General features: G+C 39.4%; 1 protein-coding gene across 3 annotated transcripts in view; it reads right to left on the reverse strand.

Annotated features, from left to right (window-relative positions):
• Window positions 1–545: 545 nt before the first annotated feature.
• The window catches only part of PIK3R3 (phosphoinositide-3-kinase regulatory subunit 3), an 80334-nt gene continuing 60213 nt past the window's right edge, over window positions 546–20666 (reverse strand). Inside the window, exons 7-11 of one of the 3 annotated variants that reach the window (XM_065898224.1) lie at window positions 15833–15975; window positions 13127–13303; window positions 7949–8023; window positions 7341–7511; window positions 546–744 (exon numbers count right to left, since the gene is read on the reverse strand). In XM_065898224.1, the coding sequence (XP_065754296.1) occupies window positions 546–744; window positions 7341–7511; window positions 7949–8023; window positions 13127–13303; window positions 15833–15975 (765 nt within the window). The remainder of the gene's footprint in view (window positions 745–7340; window positions 7512–7948; window positions 8024–13126; window positions 13304–15832; window positions 15976–20666) is intronic. The other 2 variants (XM_065898223.1, XM_065898221.1) reach the window with 2 other exon arrangements.

Consider the following 20666-nt stretch of genomic DNA (forward strand, 5'->3'; position numbering starts at 1 on the left):
ATGTTGGTTAAGTACCTTCGGTTGAAAGTTTTTTACCCATGGATTAAGATTCTTTAAATGAAATCCCAAGCCTCCCCATTTTCCTTTGGTTGTCTTTTTCACCAAATGCCATTCTACCACCAAACCAAAACCACCGCCTTGTTGGGAGGAAGAAAGAGGGGCCATGCCCCACCACACTCTCAGAGCAACATGGCCTCTCAGAAGAGGACATGGGCTCCTCAGAGGCTTCCAGATATAACCCTCACCCCCATCAGGCCTAATGTGTTCTGTTGAGGGTGCCTGGCTAAATAAAAACCCCAATGAAACAGACTTTCCAAAAAACAGCATCCGCTCCCAGCTTCCTATGTCAGTGCAGCGGTGAGTCACAGAGAACCCCAGGCCCTGTATGCCCCCATTCTGGCCGGCTGCTGCTCGGCCTCTCCACTTCACATTCACAGAATCACTTCTTGTGCAAAACAAGCAGTCTACGTAGAAAGAATGCCCTCATAGTCTAATAAAAACTGTATAAAAATCGCTAGAGAGCCACCGCTCTTCCCACTCCCTCTTTATCTGCAGAGCGAGGGCATCTGTGCGTGGACAGGGTAGGCAAGCCTGACGTTGAGGGAGTCATTGTGCTGGACGAGGGATGTCTGCTGGTAATGGAGCACCAGCTCCTTCAGTGAGCTGTACAGGTTGTAGGGCTCTGCAAAGCCATAGCCCCGAGCAGTGCTGTAGATCACGCAGTGCTTCACTTCCCCATCAGCACTGCAACGATACAACACACAAACACCACAGGGAATTAAGGCAGATAGCAACAGATAAAGGGACCCTAAATGAACAGAAGTCTGAGAGCAGTTGTTCTGCAAAGGAGAGGTAGAAGCTTTTTGTCAATCAAAGCTTGTATGATATCACACCCATGTGTCCCCCCACCCCTACAGACTTGTCACAGAGATACCCTTCATTTCCCAAGACCTGGTAGCTAAAATGGATGGCTGCATTTAATCACTCAGCTCTGGACCTCCATTAGGCAAGAATGCACTGCAGGGGGCAAAACAAACCAAAAAAAAAATTTAAGTGTGCAAATCAGTGGTTTTTAGAATATTCATAAGGTTGTGCAACAATCACCACTATCTCACTCCAGAATATTTTCATTGCCCTAAAAAGAAACCATGTATCCATTAGTAGTCACTCTGTATTCCTCCCTCCCCCTAGACCCAGGCAACCACTAACCTACTGTCACTATGGATTTACCTATTCTGGACATTTCATATAAATGGAATCATACAGTATCACTCAATCTTTTTGGTCTGGCTACGTTCACTTAATACACCATTTTCAAAGTTCTGTGTGGTAGCATGTATTGATACTTCATTTCTCCTCATGGCTGAGTAATATTCTATTGTATGGATATGCCACAATTTGGTTGTCCATTCATCAATTGATGGGACACCTGGATTGTTAACACTTTTTGGCTTTAGTGAATAGTCATGTACAAGTTTTTGTATGGACATGGGTTTTCAGTTCTCTTGGATATATACCTATGAGGGGAACTGTTGAGTCATAAGTTAAACTTCTTGGGAATTCCCCAGAGGTCCAGTGGTTAGGACTCAGTGCTTTCACCACCGTGGCCCTGGGTTCAATCCCTGGTCGGCGAACTAAGATCCCACAAGCTGCGTGGCATGGCACCCCCCAACCCTGCCAAAAAGAAAGTTAAACTTGAGAAACTGCCAAACTGTTTTCTGAAGTGGTTGCACTATTTTAAATTCCTGCCAGCAGTGTATGAGGGTTCTAATTTCTCCACATCCCTGTCAACATTTGTTATTGTCCATCTCTTTGATTACCGTCATCCTTGTAGTATCTCATGGTGGTTTTGATTTACAGTTCCCTAATGACTAATGACATTGAGCATCTTTTCATATGCTTATTGACCATTTATATATCTTCTTTAAAGAAGTGTCTACTTGAATCCTTTGCCCATTTTTAATTGAGGCACTTGTCTTTTTATTGTTAAGAGTTCTTTATATATTAGACACTAGTTGCTTAGATATATGATTTGCAAATATTTCCTTCCATTCTGTGGGTTGTCTTTTTTACTTTCTTGATAGTGTCCTTTGATGCACAAAGTCTTTAATTACGGTGAAGTCCAATTTATCTTTTTCTTTTGTCGTCTGTGTTTTTGATGTGTAAGAGACCACTGCCTAATCCAGAGTCACAAAGATTTATACCTAATCTTTTCTCCTAAGTGTTTTATCTTTTAGCTCTTACATTTAGTTCTATGATACATTTTGGTTTTTTTAAAAAATATTTATTTATTTATTTTTGGCTGGTCGGGTCTTAGTTGCAGCACACGGGATCTTTTCGTTGCAGTGCATGGGCTTCTCTCTAATTGCAGCACGCAGACTCTAGCTGTGGTGCACGGGCTTAGTTGCCCTGCTGCATGTGGGATCTTAGTTCCCCGACCAGGGATCGAACCCACGTCCCCTGCATTGGAAGGTAGATTCTTAACCACTGGACCACCAGGGAAGTCCCTAAGATACACTTTGAGTTAATTTTTGTATATGGTGTGAGGTAGGGGTCCAACCTCATTCTTCTGCATGTGGCTCACCAGTTGTCCCAGCACCATGTGTTGAAATGACTATTTTTTCCCCTTTGAATGGTCTTGAGACACTTGTTGAAAACCAACTGAACATAATTGTAAGGGTTTATTTCCTGGCTCTCATTTCTATTCATTGATCTACATGTTTAATCTTATGTTAGTACCTCACAATTTTGATTACTACAGCTTTGTTGTAAGTTGTCAAATTGGGAGGTGTACTTCAACTCTTTTCTATTCTTTCAGGTTATTTTAGCTGTTCTGGATCCCTTGCATTTTCATATGAATTTTAAGATCGTCTTGACATTTCTGTAAAAGGCCAGCTGGTACTGTTTATAGGGATTACACTGAACACATAGATCAATTTGGGAAGCACTGCCATCCATGAACACGGATGTTTTTCCACTTATTTAGGTTTTCTTTAAGTTCTTTCAATGATGTTTCATAGTTTTCACTGTATAGCTTTTGCATTTTTTTAAGCCTAGGCATTTTAGCATTTTTTATGCCATTATAAATAGAATGTCTTCATTTCATTTTCAGATTGTTCACTGCTAGTATATAGAAACAACTGATTTTTGGTATCCTAATCTTTTAACCTGCAACCTTGCTGAACTCATTTACTAGCTCTAATAGTTTACTTCTTCTTTTCCAATCTGGATACCTTTTATTTCTTTTCCTTGCCTAAATGCCTAGCTAGAACCTTCTGTACAATGATTAGAAGTGGTGAGAGCAGACATCCTTGTCTTCTTCCTGATCTTAAGCATTCAGTCTTTTACCACTAAGTACGATATTAGCTGTGGGTTTTTCATCCCTTTATCAGGCTGAGGAAGTGCCCTCCTGTTCCTAGTTTATTCAGTGTTTTTTAACATGTAAGAGTGTCAAATGCTTTTTCTGAGTCTACTGAAATAATCAGTAGATTATTGTCAGTTGATTTTTGTCCTTAATGCTATTAATATGGTTTATTACATTGATTTTTTTAATGTTGAACCTCTTGGCATTCCTAAGATGAATTCTACTTAGTCATGGTTTATAATCCTTTTTATATGCTGCTGGAGTTACTTTGCTAGTGTTTTGTTAAAGATTTTTATGTCTATATTCATAAGGAATATGCCTTCATAAAATGAATTAGGAAGTGTTCTCTCCTATTTTTTGGAAGAGTTTGTGAAGGACTTGTGTTAATTCCTTTTACAATATTTGGTAGAATTCACCAGTGAAGCCAATTTCTTTACTTGTTATAGTTCTATTCAGAATTTCTACTTCCTCTTAAGTCATTTTTGGTAGTTTGTGTGCTTCCAGGAATTTGTCCATCTAGGTTGTTTAATTTGTTAGCATAAAATTATTCATAGTATTCCATCATTTTTTTTTTATTTCTGTAAGGACTACAAGTAGCATCCCCTCTCTCATCCTGATTTTAGTAATTTGTGTCTTCTCTCTCTCCCGTGTGTGTTTGTGTGTGTGTGCGAGACTTTAACTATTTGTTCATCCCAATTTCTGGTTTCACTGATTTCCTCAATTGTTTCCTTTTTTTAAAAAATTTTATTTATTTTATGTATTTATTTTTGGCTGTGTTGGGTCTTCGTTGCTGTGTGCGGGCTTTCTCTAGTTGCGGTGAGTGGGGGCTACTCTTCGTTGTGGTGCGTCGGCTTCTCATTGTGGTGGCTTCTCTTGTTGTGGAGCATGGGTTCTAGGCGTGCGGGCTTCAGCAGTTGTGGGTCATGGGCTCTAGAGCGCAGCCTCAGTAGCTGTGGCGCACGGGCTTAGTTGCTCTGCAGCACGTGGGATCTTCCCAGACCAGGGCTTGAACCCATGTCCCCTGCATTGGCAGGCGGATTCTTAACCACTGTGCCACCAGGGAAGCCCTCCTCAATTGTTTTCTATTCTCTATTTTATTTAATTCAGTTCTAATCTTTATTATTCCCTTCCTTTTGCTTGCTTGGGTTTAGTTTGTTCTTCTTTTTTTAGTTTCTTAAGGTGAAAGAAAGGTAGGTTATTGATTTGAGAGCTTTTTTAATATAAATGCTTCCAGTTATAAATTTCCCTCTTAGCACTGCTTTAGCTGCATTCCGTAAGTTTTGAATTTTGTGTTTCTCTTTTTAACTCGAAGTATTTTCTAATTTCCCTTGTTTTCCTTTTTTGATCTACTGATTATTTAGGAGTGTGTTATTTATTGTCCACATTTGTGAATTTCCCAAATTTCCTTATTTTTATTTTCTAATTTCTTTCCATTGTGGTATAGACAACATATTTTGTATGATTTCAACCCTATTTATTGAGACTTGTGGCCTAACCTAGAGTCCAGCCTGTACAATGTTTCATGTGCACTTGAGAAGAATGTGTATTCTGCTGTTGTTAGATGGAGTGTTCTAGAGATGGCTGTTAGGTCTAGTTGTTTTATAGTGTTGTTCAAGTCTTCTGTTTCCTTGTTGATCTAATTGTTCTATCCCTAATCAAATTTCTTACCCCAAATGGCAATAACAGTAAGGATCACAAGTGCTCACTACCTAACTCCTTAACCTAGTGAAACACATATATTGTTGGCTGTAGCCTGAGAAGGCTGTAGAGTTAAGCAATTTCTTCTTAGGCTTCTTTATAATGTCATTTACAGAAATTAAAATGGAAAAACAAGTGAGTTTTATGCCTTGACTTCCTACTACATGATCATTTTTTTTTTTTTTTTGCTGTACGTGGGCCTCTCACTGCTGTGGCCTCTCCCGTTGCAGAGCAGGCTCAGCAGCCATGGCTCACGGGCCCAGCAGCTCCGCGGCATGTGGGAATCTTACCGGACCGGGGCACGAACCCGTGTCCCCTGCATCGGCAGGCGGACCCTCAACCACTGTGCCGTCAGGGGAGCCCCTACATGATCATTTTAATTTTGCTATGAGTCTCCTTAAAAACTGAACTTATTCACATCCCTAACTTCAGCAAATGTCCTGAGTAAACTGAGAAACCACTGTAAGCAGGCTTTCTGTAGCTGGAGTGGCCAAAAAACAAGTGGAAGTCTGTGATGCCAGACTCTTTTGCTTCCAATCTCTCCAAAAGTGAACCCCAATATGATATATTACTGCAGTTGGTTTTCATAGGCAACAGAAATCCACACTGCTGTGGACTTGAGTCTGATTAAGTCTGTGGCTAAAGGAAGGAGAAGGAGAAAAAGAATACAGCTCCCCAAGATAGTCAAGCTGCTCCTTGGTCTCCCAGGAATTAGCTGAGCTGCTGAGGAGCACTTTCCACCAGCCAAGTCTTTAACCCACAGGCTGCCACCCAACGACCTAGATAAGAGTGAGGGACTACTAATGCACTGGGCTTATTGTCTTCCTTCTTTTTATTGTTCTTAAAAGATCTCAGATCCTGCAAGAGCCATCTTCTCCTGCCATTTCCACTCAAATAAACTTGAGTATCTGAGCCCAGGTCAGAGAGAAATGAAACGTTTCAAGTAGTTCTATCTTTGGATAATACTAATCCAATTCCTGCCTTACTTTTTGCCCATAGATGTCCCACTATTCAATATCCTTTCAAAGTCCAGTTCAAACGCCACCTCTTCCACAAAATCTCCCAACCCTCTTTCTCCGTCAGAATTAGTTCTTCATGCACACAGCCTACTAGTGATACCTATGTCACAGTGATTTTATTTATCTTGGATATTTAACTGTGAAATGAGAAAGTGTGGTGCAAAAGAAAAATGCGGGCTTTGAAACCAGGTAAAGTTGGATTCAAACTCTGACTGCATGACAGAGACAGACCACTAAGGACAAGATGATCATGTAAAGCACCAAGCATTCTGTTAATATGAGTGTCTTTTGTCTGTCGTCATCACTTTGTCCTCTTTGAGGGCAAAATCATTTTGTCATCTTTGCCTTCTGGCATGTCCATCAGCAGCATCATTATCGTAATAATATTAGTAGATAACATTTATTTAGTGTGTTCCAGCACTGATCAAAGTATATTAAATCACACATATTAACTCGAGTAATACTTTAAAAACCCTTAAGTAGATATTATTATTATCCTTATTTTACAAATAAGGAAACTAGGCAAAGAAAGTTTAAGTAACTTACCCTAGGTCACGTATCTAGTAAGTGGTAGAGTCAGGATCTGAATCCTGTATATCTGGCCCCAAAGCTTGCTCTCATGACCATCATACTGTACCTCCACTCTAGGTATGGTCTTTGTCAATGAAAACAGTTGCCTTTTTAAGGAATATATATACAACACTTTGGCAAAATCTCACTGAGGCATGATTAATTGTCCCCAGAACTTCACTTTCCATTAAAAGGAAAATAGGCTTTTCCAAACAAAGTCATAAGATCATCTTACAGAACACATCCAACATTTTCTATCACAACCTCAACAGAATACTATTTAAGTACAAATTTTAGATCGTTTTTCTTCTGAAGTAAAAACAGTTGTTTAATCAAGCCTTCCTTAATATGACAATGAAGGCCAAGTTAGGCAAGCAGGAGACTACTAAAGAATTAAGTGATCTTTTCAATTGAAAACCTCAAATTACTTTTCATAGACACCTAAAGTCCAATAGCAACAATGCAGGGCCTAGTCTGCTTACCATTTAAATTAAAATCCCCGAAATAATTTCAGATGGTATTTCTCTTAAAGCAACTAACTGTTTTCTTTGTACTAATATTAATGGTCTAAGCCATGGTTCCTCATTTTATTGTACTTCAACTAATTTGATCTGAACTTTAGGAGGGGTTGATTTTCTATTAATCAATGAGGAAGTTTTCAAAAGGTTATACCCCCAGAGAAGACTTACACCACAGAGCAAGCATAACATCCTTTCTTGCTACTCTCACGAATTAAGAATGCACCATCAGGTTTCCCATAAAGCAAGTCCTCTGCTTGTACTCGATTGATATCCTCAACAAACCAGGTTTTCTCATCATAATGGGGCAGGTTTTCATCTTCCTCATTGATAAAATAGGTCCTAAAAATTAAATGTTAAAATATTATTCTAACGATCAGTTTACTTATATCTAAAAGCAAATTCACGAATAACACTCTCTTCTAAATCTTAAACCACAAAATGACAAAGTGGAATTGCAATTAGTTGGATTTTTTTAACAGCTTTATTATTTGCTATTATGCAGAAAGCACAGAATTCACATGTTTCATCCAATAACCTGACACATGAATGTCTGAATGAGCAATGCTTAAGCATCCAGGTTTCATATGGTTCATCAGGTCTTTGAACTCAAGTGCCTATAAGGTATTCTTGAGGCAATTCAATTTAAAGAGGTGCAAAGTTCTTGATTCAAATGTCCTCAAGTAACAAAGAGAACCAGCACTCAGTATGTATTAAGAAGTCCCATGTCTTATCCTGGAAACAAAGCCCTCTGACAGAAAGGTACAGAGAGAACTTACTCAGCAGCATCCTCATTCTTGATTCCCAGCCAGGCATTTAGGCGCTTCTGTCTTACTCCTTTGTGATTGAGCCACCTGCCAGAGGGAAGACACCAGTGTCAGTGTCTATGCAAACTCTGCCTGGACAAAGTAGACACGTCCAAGCCAACCAAACTTCCAGGGTCCAGGAACTTATTTTCCCCAGTCCTACTAAGAATGGCCAGAGATTTCCCTAAACTTGTTTCTCCATTACTTTTCCTTCAACTTTTTGCAAAAAGGCAGAAACACAGAAAGCTACTTGAAATTAGGCACTTCTCTCACTTTTCACTTTCCTTTTCTAGAAGGTTATATAACCACAAGCACACATATACTTGCACTCAAACACAATGGGACACTTGTTTCTGAAATCATTAGTTAGGTAAGCATGGTGTCACATTTGCAATCTCCACTAAACCAGAGTATGCAATCCCTCACTGGCCTACTACATTGAGTTAAATTCTAAAACAGAATTTCAAGGTCTATTTTTGCACCTAAGCAAGCCACAAGAAATTCCGGGTGGCAATCTGAGTAATTAATACAAATCTACTTCGTCACCAGGTAAATCACAGTATTTCAAAATATACCAACATTTTAGACGTAAAATGAAATAAACCATTTCATCTCATTCCACTGAGATGGATGATAGCCTGAAACTTCAGTGGAGTATAAAAACTCATTCATCACCATCCTCCAACCAGGCCCCCGATCATTCAGGTGTCATCATAAACATCTCAGGGAAGACTACCCTAAATTGTCCCAACTAAGGCAGTCCACCAGTCACTCTACACTTTATTTTATCATCTTCATAGTACTTGCCTGCAATTCATTTTTTTTAATGGGTTTTTTTTTGTTTTTTGGCCACGCTGCACGGCTTGTGGGATCTTAATCCCCAACCAGGGATTGAACCCGGGCCACAGTAGTGAAAGCGCTGAGTCCTAACCACTGGACCACCAGGGAACTCCCTGAAATTCATTATTTTCACTTGGTTATGTTTGTCTCCCCAGCTAAAATGTAAGCTGCTTTAAAGAAAGGGATCTGTCCTGCTCATGGCTATTCCAAATGCTGAAAACAGTGCCAACACATGGTAGATATTCAATAAATAGTCAGTAAATATCTGTAGATGGGCCACTTTTAACAAAGTCTTCAGGGTCAACTCCAAGGTCATCTTGTATCTCCCTCTGACCCCAAGTACACTAGATAACTTGGCATCGCACCTAATTTTAAAGTTATTTTAAGACAGATTACACAGCCTTTCTCAATAAGACATGTTCTTCAGTTAACCTGGATTTCATTTTGTATGCTTAGTGAAACTGGAAAACAACTAACATATGATCTTTATAGAATTTATTTAGTAACAAACCCCATCCTACACTATCACTTCTCTTAGCAAAATATCCAGATACCCTCCTCTAAGCACTCTTAACATCCAAAGTTTTCTATCCTTGAAGAACTGATCTTTCCTTTGTTAAATAAAGAGACAAGCACACTGGGTAAAAGGCTTAAAATGAACAAACTGCACCACATTTTCTCTTGAGTCCCCATTTTCTTGTAAACCACCAACCTCTGTAAACTGAGCTTCCCTTTCTGCCACAAGGAATGTTAAGACACCCAGGAAAATCCAGGCGAAAGAGAAGAATATTTTGGTTCACGCTCCATCTATGATGGTCTCTGCCTTCTGACACAGGCAACTTTTCTAATCTCCCAAAAGTCCATTTCAAATACTACTATATAGTTCTGACTCCTTAAACATCTAATAACAATGCCAGGAACTGACTAGCTTCTAAAAATGATTTTTAAAAAGCTCAAGTAAATTTAGCATGTTAATTCATATTTAACTTACTGTTATTGAGTAATGCCACATATAAAACAGTACATTCTAGGGGAAAAACCTGAACAAAGCATCAAAGACCTAACATCCAATTCTCATTCTGTCACTAACTGTGTGGTTTTTTTCTTTGTTTATTCTAAAAAAGATATGAAGTTGAAGTTACAACATAAATTCAGTTCACATAGGATGAACTTATTTTCTTTATGTTCAATTTTATCTTCAACATAAAATCCCTCATCAAACTATCATTTTGTTTACTGTGTACTATGACATTTCATACTATGACATTTCGCCTAATTTGTATCAGTTAGGGCCTTGGCTAGAAGCAGAAGGCACAGTCAAACTGGTAGTTGAGGAGAGTTTACTATTTACAAAGGTCTTGAGATGTTTTAGAGAAACTCCCCGGGGCTAGCAGTAGTGGGAAGACATAACCTCTCCTAGAACTGAAGAATCAGTTGGAGACAGCAGTGACTTGAACCCAGAGAGTATCCTATGGAGAGTGCCACCTTTGGTAGAGAATGAGCCAACTCACTGTGATCACACAGAGAGGAAGCCAGAAAATAAATATTCTTACTTCACTCTCCTCCTGCCCTCTCATCTGCCAGTGCCTCCAAATGGCCAAAACTAATTAGAAGCCAGAGGGCAAATAGATCCGTTTTCTTAGGCACAGAGCAGGGTAGAGAAAGATGAAGAGTAGAAACTGAGAGGGCAAATGGAAAATTCCAGCACACCCTTTGAAATGGATTAGCGGTGTTTTTTTTGAAATGGATTAACTTTAAGTGGACTTTTTTTCCAGGACCTATTATCCTCAGATAAAGAGATGGCTTCCTGTACTCAAGGAGTGTTTACCCAGCATAAGAGAATGGGACTTTTAATGGCTTATTTAGGATACATTTTAATGTAAGATTAAACTAACTTTTGTAGTCACAATGTGTACCTTTACCGAACAATTACTGACACAGTAATAATATCCTTCAGAATTCCTCATACACACAGCTGCCCCATCTTGCCTCTCCAATTTTACTTTCAGGAAGTTGACTTTTTGGAGCTATGTGTAAGATGACATTTATTCAAATTAAGTTCTATGATATTCAATTTGGATCATAGTTTCAGTCTCCTGAGATCTTTCTGGAGCCTGATATTTTATCATCTATCTGATCAGGTACTTATCCCAGCTTTTTAAAATATGATCAGCTGCTAATGACGATCCAATCACTGATAATAATGTTACTTTGGGCGTAGCTGTGGATGGACTGACACACACTACACAGAGCCTACTTTAGGGTGGCAATAAGTCATAGTTTATTAGTCAGGAAGACTAAGTTGTGTTATGGCAAATTATTCTTTATTTTGCATTCAGGTTTATGAATACCAAGAAAAGTAAATGGTAATCATGAAAACTAGCTCCTGATGAAAAAGAATTGCAAATGAACTCCTTTTTTTGAAAAGGAATTTTAAAGGCTTTTAGGGAATTCCCTGGCGGTCCTGTGGTTAGGACTCAAGCTCTCACTGCCGTGGGGCCTGACTGGAGAACTAAGATCCCGCAAGCCACATGGCATGGCCAGAAACTAAAAATAAAGTAAAAATAAATAAAGGATTTTATATTTAAGAAATATTTTATTCTATATTTAAGAAATGAAAATCTGCATTTAGGCATTCAAGAATATTCTAGAAACAGTACATTGGAATCTCAGCAGAAAATCTCAAAAAATCCTTATGGGCTATACAGCGGGAAGTCAGGGAAATGTCCACACGCAAAAGGGACCTGATAAACTAATGACAGTCTCTCGTTGGGTGCTGCAGAATTCCAACCTATTCCAACTTCAACACAGGACCAAAGAGAGATCATATTCAGTATCATGCAGCAATACAACCAGTCTCTTTCAGGACTGACTGTACAATTTCAGCATTAGAGCAGATCAAGCCTACCAATCCTAGTATTGTCTTTGTTAGAAACATCAAAGCATGGACTATGGGACAGTGGAAGCAACACTTCCAAAAGAGGCAATGGTTTTCTGTGTCTCCCTAAATATCCTAGCAGGATACAAGCAGGTCATGGCTTATCATCCATGATAAATTCTAAATATAGAGCTAAATTCTCTTATATTTAGCTTACATAACTTGTTAAAGGAAATTTCAAGGTCTAGTTTGCCACCCTTAGTCATGCACCTAGGAATGGTAGGTTTCTTAATATCTCATCACTTTCCAGGGCAAAGAAGTGCTTCCATTCATTCCTTTGGTCCATGGCACAGCCTTCTTGGGACTTTCTTCAGCTTCATTATATGACCCAAACCATATAAGCATTCCAAGAGCAGACACATCCTGCTTTTACACAAAGGCACATCCCTGCCTTGCTTCCAAAGCTCTTCTCTATGCTATGTGTACTTCCTTGATTTTTTTGGCCACAATAGCAAACTGAAAGATCTCTAGAGAGGAGTGCTACTAAAAATTACTCAGTATAGTGTAGTTATAATTGTTTGCTCCCAAAACAATCACCTTAAATTTTCCTCTACTGAAACTCAACAGCCAATGTTCCAACCTCTAAGCTTGTATTTTATCCCCTCCCTCTTTCTGACACAAAGAAACCCTCAGAGGTCTTTACTCTGTCTCCTCCTGCCAAGAGTTTGAACTGAGTGTGTTACATGCATGAAAGTCACCCATAAACATATTACATAACAGTCTATTATTACCTAGAACTAAACCTAATATATTTTCCTTTCTCATGGATTTTCTCCTTCTATGAAGCAGTCATCTGGCCTAAACCTCTTAATCCACACATCTTGTTCTGATAATATATCTTTCAATCTATATTTAGATAATATCCCTATATCTAGCTAAATCACAGTTTTCCATCACTCCTCAGGTGTGCCATTTTTCATACCTGCTATCAACAGTAATATTTCTATTACTTAAATATAGAATCTTATTTCTTAAATATAAAAACCCTTTAATAGACTATTCTGTATACTTCTTTGTAGGCCCCCACTATTAGTGCCCTTGCCTTTGAGGGGTAATTTCTGTTTCTGTGGTTCTTCTATGTAGCCGAAGATTCTGGGTTTTGTGTTTTAGGCACACATTAAGGAATCTGTACCTTTAAAACTCAACCATTTTGCTCATTTGTATAGATTACAGTCTTACCTTCTGACTGGCCCCACACGCTTGACTTCAGGTAGACTCTGATACCGCGACTACTAACAGGACTGCTTTCCTAACTTCTTACAATCTCACTGGCCAGTTCTCAATGACAAATCTCTTCTTCTACCTCTAAGGTCTCTAGCACAGTAGGAATCAGGTGGTGGTGGATCCCTCCCACATAGTCCCAGAATACTCACACAAGGTGCTGATCTCGGATCTTGCGCAGCTGGATCAGGTCAGGTTTGATACTGTTCATTTTTTTATCTATTTCCCGGTTGTCCAAAGCTTGTTTCTTCAAATCCTGCTCTAGACGCATTTTGCTATCATGAATCTCACCCAGACGTGATTTTAATTTGTCATAGTTCATCATAATTCTGTGAAAATATTTGACATATTAAGGCTAAAACATGAACCAAGCAGGAGCTTTCCACAGTATGAACACAGTCCTAACACCTGAAGTGTGGTGGACATCTGCTGTTTTTGCCTAGCACATATCCATTCCTACTCTTCTGGAAACAGCACCCTCAGGTTCCCTGCCCCCTTCTCAGATTCACAGGTGAACATCCATACCACCCAGCCTGGCCAATAAGAGTGTTCCATTCCTGGTGGCGCAGTGATTAAGAATCCGCCTGCCAATGCAGAGGACATGGGTTTGAGCCCTGGTCCAGGAAGATCCCACATGCCCTGGAGCAACTAAGCCTATGTGCCACAACTACGGAATCCTGCATGCCACAACTACTGAAGCCTGCGCGCCCTTGAGCCTGTGCTCAACAAGAGAAGCCACGGCAATGAGAAGCCCGCACACCACAATGAAGAGTAGACCCTGCTCACCCAAACTAGAGAAAGCCCATGCGCAGCAATGAAGACCCAACGCAGCCAAAAATAAATTAATTAATTAATTAAAAAAGAAAAAAAAGAGTGTTCCATTCCATCCTATCCCTGCCTCAGGCCACAATGACTTGTTCAGAAATGGGAATAATACCCAAACTGACCCAATGAGAGTCAAATCTAGGACTCTTACTAGAAATATTGTAAACAGAGATTCTCTCTTTCCACTGGGACTAAGTTGTGAACATGTGATTCTAGGACTCCCAGCAGCTAATATTGCTACCTCGTAGGGAAAGCCTGCCTGAGGATGAAGCCAACACAGAGAAAAACTGAGCCAAAAGACACAGCATGAGGGGAATCCTGATGAACTTGTTTGGGCCCTGGATCCAGCCATGACTGAACAAGTAAAGCTGGGTTACTGTGTGAATTAATTGTGGTAATACATGTAAAAGGACTAAACTGTGCCTGGGACATCTTGGTAAGCACTCAGTAGATGACGGCCCTAAGCTCTTCCAGCACACAAAGTTTTGCTGTGCTCTGAATCCTAAGGCAACAACTGTCCACATTACTCACTTGTCACTCAATAATATGTAGTTTTATATTACTATTAAAACATCATCATGATACTTTAACTCCCTTTGCAACTAAACTACAAGTTCTTTTCTATTTCTTCATTATTAGTAATAACTGTCACTTACTGATACCATATGTCAAGATACACACACACACACACACCCCTACCTTTCTCTACCATAAATGTGTGTGTGTGTATCACTTAGTCCTCATAGCATTTCAACAAGGTTTTATCCACAGTTTTATGGAGGAAGAAACAGGCTCAGAGAGTTAAGTAACTCACTCAAGGTCACACAGCTAGTAAATGGTTAATATAGCATTTAAGCCCACAGTTTTATTCATTAAGCTATAGTGCCTCACAGCACTTAATACTATTCTTAGGCACACAGAAGTTCACTAACACTTTGGTGCTAATATGAGAAATAATTTTGCTTTTCCCTTGCATGTGACTCATTTTTCTTTATGATCCACTTTTTCACTCCTCAACCCCATGTTATTTGGCTCATTTTCTAATACTCCACTAAATTTGCTTTGATAAAGGTTCCCAGTATTCTTTTAGTTGCCAGATCCAATACTTATGCTTCTCACTCTCTGTGTAATCTCATCCTTAGCAGCTACCATCACCTACAACACCTTGGCCTCCCAAATGCTTTCTGTACTGTGAGTTCCAAATCCAGATAACCAGCCTCTCAGACAACTCCATTTGGGTTTTCACAGGAACTTCAAAACTCATTGGTTCCAACCCTGAACTCCCCTGATGTACTTCCCATTTTGGTGAATTATACATCCCTTAGTCACTAATATCAGAAATCTAGGAATTATCTTTGGCTTCTCCCACACCTGCCAGATCTGGTCAGGCACCAAGTCCTTAGCATTTCTATTAACTACCCCTCCTTTCGTGCCATTGCTCTGGTTCAGGCCTTCACCATCTTTTAACCTGATGACCACAAAGACGCAATCAGTCACCTGCAACATGCAGGCTGGTCTTCCTGCCAATGGTCTTGCTCTGCCTTCAACTAATTGTCAGACTGCTGCCGTTGGTTTTCAGTTCAACAAATATTCCATGGGCACCACTATGTACTCTCAGGCACCATAAAACCTGCTGGAGCTATCAGGGAAAATAAGCTACCACCCTTACTCTCAACAAGCTCAAAATTCAGTGAGTGTGACTTTCAGTAAATGTTACACTAGGGATCAGGATAGATGCTGCAGGGGCAGGGATAAAAAGCCCCTAAACCAGTCTAGGGAATCAGGGAAAATTTTCCAGTAAGTTGTATCTAAACCGAGTCCTAAAGGATGAGTCGGGGTCAACAATTTTGGAGGACAGAGAAAGAATGCAGAAGAGACAAAGTTCAGCTTGGTGCCATTAGTGGGAACAGCAAGTAATTCCATATGGCAGGACTGTCAAGTTTGAGGGCGTAAAAGCAAACATGTCAGAGATTATTGGAGAAGAAAAGACGTCTCGGGTCACTGATGCACTTGTAAGTATTAGGTAGATTTACCGTTCAATTTCCTTTTCATTCCCCTCTTTCCGAAATCGCTCAATATATTCTTTGCTATGTTGTTCTTGTGTATGACACTGCTCTTCAAATATTTTAATTGTTTCATTAAAAGCTTCAATTGCAGTCCTCTTCATCTGTATTTCCTATAAAAAAAGAAAACACACACTTCATTATCTTTGTATTTTTTGTAACCTTAGGCTTAAAACAAATCTTACAATTCTTGTTACGATTCCATATAATATCAAATTAAGGGGACCAAAACAAACCCTTCTACCCATATTACTTGTATATAAAATACATCATTCAAACCCTAAAATAAAAGAAAAATAACTATTACCTGAAATATAGCTGAGAAACACAGAAAGGCCTCTGAGTTGCTAAGAGAGATTAACCCTGAACATCTTGACGACAAGGATAAAGTTCTGCCTTTGTAACTAATGTAGTGCTGACCCCCAAAAGGTGCTGAACGGGTGAAGAGACAGAGCAGAGGAGTTCATGCACCAACATGCAAAGCCTTATTTCCAGAAGAGCCCTATAGAGTCTACTTATACTTACTTTCATTTCTAAAGCATGGAGTTTTCTAAACAGATTCATTAGTAGATTAATCTAATTAGAAGCAGAAAATGCAAAGGGGAAGAATAGCTGCTAAAACGAGATGGAGAATAATATGAAAAACTAAAAACTCCACAAAACAAAAGCCCAGGAGGCTAACAGAAGCCCAGGAGACTAAGCCGTTCACATTGTTCACCATATAGGGTAAGTGGTCCTCCGCATTCCAATGAGCTCTGAATATATTTGTACACTTTAGCTTCTGAATCATGATTCTCCTAAAGTCTTCAAAGAGGGTTAAATTTTGTTCAATTTACTTTAGAAAATCAAGAAATATGTGTAAAGGTCTAGAAAGATTGCAATCCTGAATGTTTACAATTTTAAAAGTTCTGGTGCTTATGGGATAATTCAACTATTTAGCACTGATTAATTTCAACAAATGATTATTGAGAATCCACTGTTTAGAAAGTACCACCTGGTGTTAAAGAGATTCATAAAAAAAAAAAAAAAAGAGATTCATAAAACATGGGGCCTGCCCTGCAGGATTCAGAATATCCAGGCAAAATAGATTTCTGAACTTTTATAAGGTTTTGTTTCATGTCATGATAGAGGCAATAAAGTGGGGCAATAAAGTTACTTACTGCTTTACAGAGACTTCATGGATGAGGCAACATCTGAGCTAGGTTTTAACTGAGAAGAAAATTCAGCATTGCACATAGAAGGCATGGCATGACATATACATGAAATAATAGTGGATGTTAGGGATCAGCAATTGCTTGGTAGGGCTTGAACATAAGGGGATTAGCAGATATGGGACACTAGAACCTTGTGATGTTTCACACAGCTGAGGTTATATCATACATATCTCAAGTAGTATTGTAAACTTATTGTAATGCCCATATCTAAATATCTAGCTATAAATTCTACAACTCTCAAATTCTACAACTCTCAAATTATAGTCTTGGCTCCCTTGCAAGGTTAGAAATTACCTACTAAAAGTTCTGGCTCTATATCTTCAAAGGAAACACCAAAAATTTGACTTTACTGACACTGTTGTGTGTGTTGGTAGGTAGGGCAGCAAAGGAAAAAGTATTTGGTGCTGCTGCCAAAGCAGCAGCTCCCCCACAAACAACGCCATTATACCTACCACTGAAACTGTAACCCTACCTTTATTTATACCTGCTCTCCTTCTCTTCTCTTTTACCTACATGTGCTCTGGGTCTCACCTCCTTTTCCTTTCTCAGGCACTTCATCTCATCACATCAACTAGCCCCTCTTACAGCATTCACTCCCCCAGTTTAAGGTTCCTTCTCATCGGCATACACACAAGTTCTAGTAACACCACTTTGAAAAAAAAAAGTTCCTTAACCTTAATTTCTCTTCCAGTCACAGTTAAGCTTCTTAAAAAAGTTGTTTATATGGGTTCTCTCTCTTTCCTCATCTCTCATTCATACTGCAACTCGCCCTATTCTGGCTTCTGTACTCACCATTCCACAGAGACTGCTCTTTCCAAGGTCACCAATGATCTCATTGCTGAATTCCTGTCTCTAATCCCAAACCATCGCTAAATCCTATCACTTTGCCTCCTAATTATATGTAATCCGGATGCCAAATATCCCCACATACAGCCTATTCTCACCCTGTGCCAACTCTGATTCAGGATACACCATCTCTTCCCATTCTCTGGGAAGAATTTGATTACATTAAAGCAATCTAGATTGTATCTAAGATTTCACAGAAAAAACAGGGAAGGTCTATAACACTTAGAAACACTATGACACAAACAGAGGTCAATTCTTTAATCTCCCTTTAACACTCATTGTCCCAGCACATCTCCTAAACTGCTAATCACTGGATCCCTTTGGATCCCGCCCTCTCTTCCTCTACCTCCCAAAGCATTAAGCCTCCAAGGCTCTTCTCTGCTCAGCCCCATCTCAGGTCTTGCTGTCAATTCTCAAACGGAGGAATTAGCCCTCTTCTAGCTTTGACCTCGTGGCTTTTTTGGTTGCTCCCATCCACCCCCATTCCCAGCTCCCCAACCAGGGATTCCAATTCCAGAACCCAGTCTCTTAGCTGCTCAGAACTCACATTCTGCTGTTAAAGCCCCCATATTACTGGGCATGTGTGCAGCACGTGGAGCTTTCTCTGCTTTCTCCAGTCATGACAAGAAAGCAGAAATGCAGCTCTACACAAACCAAAGCCATATGCAATAGTGGCCATTTTTTCTTGCCTCCATTCACAGGAGGGTTAGCCCTCCCCAAGATTCCAGTCCATACCATGAGTCTGACTTCACACCCTTGACAAGGGTGGAGTGCTTTGGTTCATTATCTTGCATAAATTCATTCAACAAATAATTGAACACTAACTATACGCCAGGCATTATTTGAAGCATTTGGGATATGTAAGTAAACAAACTTAAAGATTTCTGCCCTCCTGGAACTTATAGTTTAGGGGGTTATACAGACAATAAATAATAGAACAAGTAAATAAATTACATAGTTTTTTAGAAGGTAAGAAGTATTACGGAAAAAGAAAAGTAGAGTGGGAAAGGAGAAGTGAAATGTGAGCTGGAATTTCGAATAAAGTTGTCAAGTGAGCCTCGCTGAGATGACAACATTTGAGCAAAGCCTTGAAGGAGGTGAGGTGGTTGGCCAGGTGCCTATCTCGGGGAAAGTGTTTCAGGCAAGGAAATGGCTGGTGCAAAGACTCAAAGATAGGCAGCAGGTCTAGTATATTCGCAGAGCCACAAGGCGGCTAGTGTGGCTGGAGTATAGTGGGGAAGAGACTTATAAGAAATGAGGTCAGAGAGAAAGAGGGACACAGATCATACTGGCATTGTAGAGAGAACGCTGGCTTTCACTCTATGTAAAACGTGGAACCAGAGGTGGGTCTCAAACAAAGGAGTGCTATGATCTTACCTATGTTTTACAAGTATCACCTAGCTGCTATGTTGAGAACTGACCAGGGCAAGGGGAGTATAGATAAGGGCAAGAAGACCAGTTCAGAGGTTTCTGTGATAAATGACTGACAGTGGCTTAGATCAAGGTATTAGCAATGGATGTGGTGAGAAGGAGTAGGATTCTGGGTATATTCTACAGGTAAAGTCAACAGGAATGCCTGATGGACTGGACGCAACATGTAAAAGAAAGAGACTTCAGGGCGTTTGACCTGAGTAAGAAGAATATTATAATTCTCAACTGAGATGGGGAAAGCAAAGGGTAGAACAGCCTTGACGTGGAATATCAGAGTTCAATTTTGGATATGTTAAGCTTGAGATATCTACTTAAACATCCAAGTGGGGCTGTTGAATAGGCAGTTGAATATATGAGTCTAGAGTTAAAAGAAGGCAGAAGAACCAGAGATAGGATTTTGGGAGTTACTGACATATAGGTGGTATGTAAAGGCCATGAGACTCTTTGAGATCACACCAGAGAGTGAATGACTATCCAGAAAGGAGAACAGAACAATGGTCAAAGAGGAGAAATCAGCAAAGAAGACTGAGAAGGAACTACCACGGAGGTCAAGCTCTCAGCTGTCTCTGCTTATTTCCAGATCCAAAAGTTCCATTTATGATTATTTATTATGGGTTTCTCTTCCACCTCTGATCTATAGAAATATTCACATTGTTTTTGCATACAGCCATGGGCTTTTAATGTTTATCATTTTTTAGCACGAGATATAACATAACAGTAAAGTACATAAAAAATACACAGCTTAACAAGTTATTATAAAATGAACATCCACTACCAGCACCCCAGAAATTCCCTGTGTATGCTTTCTGGATCACAACTCCCTGCCTTTTCCCACTCTACCTTCCCTGCCTTGGTGATAACATTATCCTGCCCTTTATGATGATCATTTCCTTGTTATTCTTTATGGTTTTACCACTTTATGCTCACAGCCAAAATTAAAAAGTTAACATTTGCTTGGTTTTGTACCTTATAGAATACACTCATATTATATATATATTCTTTTGAATCTTTTACTCAATGTTTTTGTGAGATTAAACATAGTGTTATACGTTGCCCTTTAAATAAATATACACACACAATTATAGTAACCCATCATAGTTTTATTTGATGCAGAGGAAAGGGATTAAAGTATGCTATTTTGACTAATGCACATTATATTTAACAAATATTGTCAGAGCACTTTGCACTTTTACAAAATAGGGCCTCATCTCTCCCTCTGTATTTCTAGAGTCAAATATAGTTTCATACCTAGACTAGGCATTCAATAAATGTTTTTGGATGGTTGTGCTAACCTTTTATACCTGATTCTCTCT

Source organism: Phocoena phocoena, chromosome 1 (assembly GCF_963924675.1).
Source record: "Phocoena phocoena chromosome 1, mPhoPho1.1, whole genome shotgun sequence".
NCBI lineage: Eukaryota > Metazoa > Chordata > Mammalia > Artiodactyla > Phocoenidae > Phocoena > Phocoena phocoena.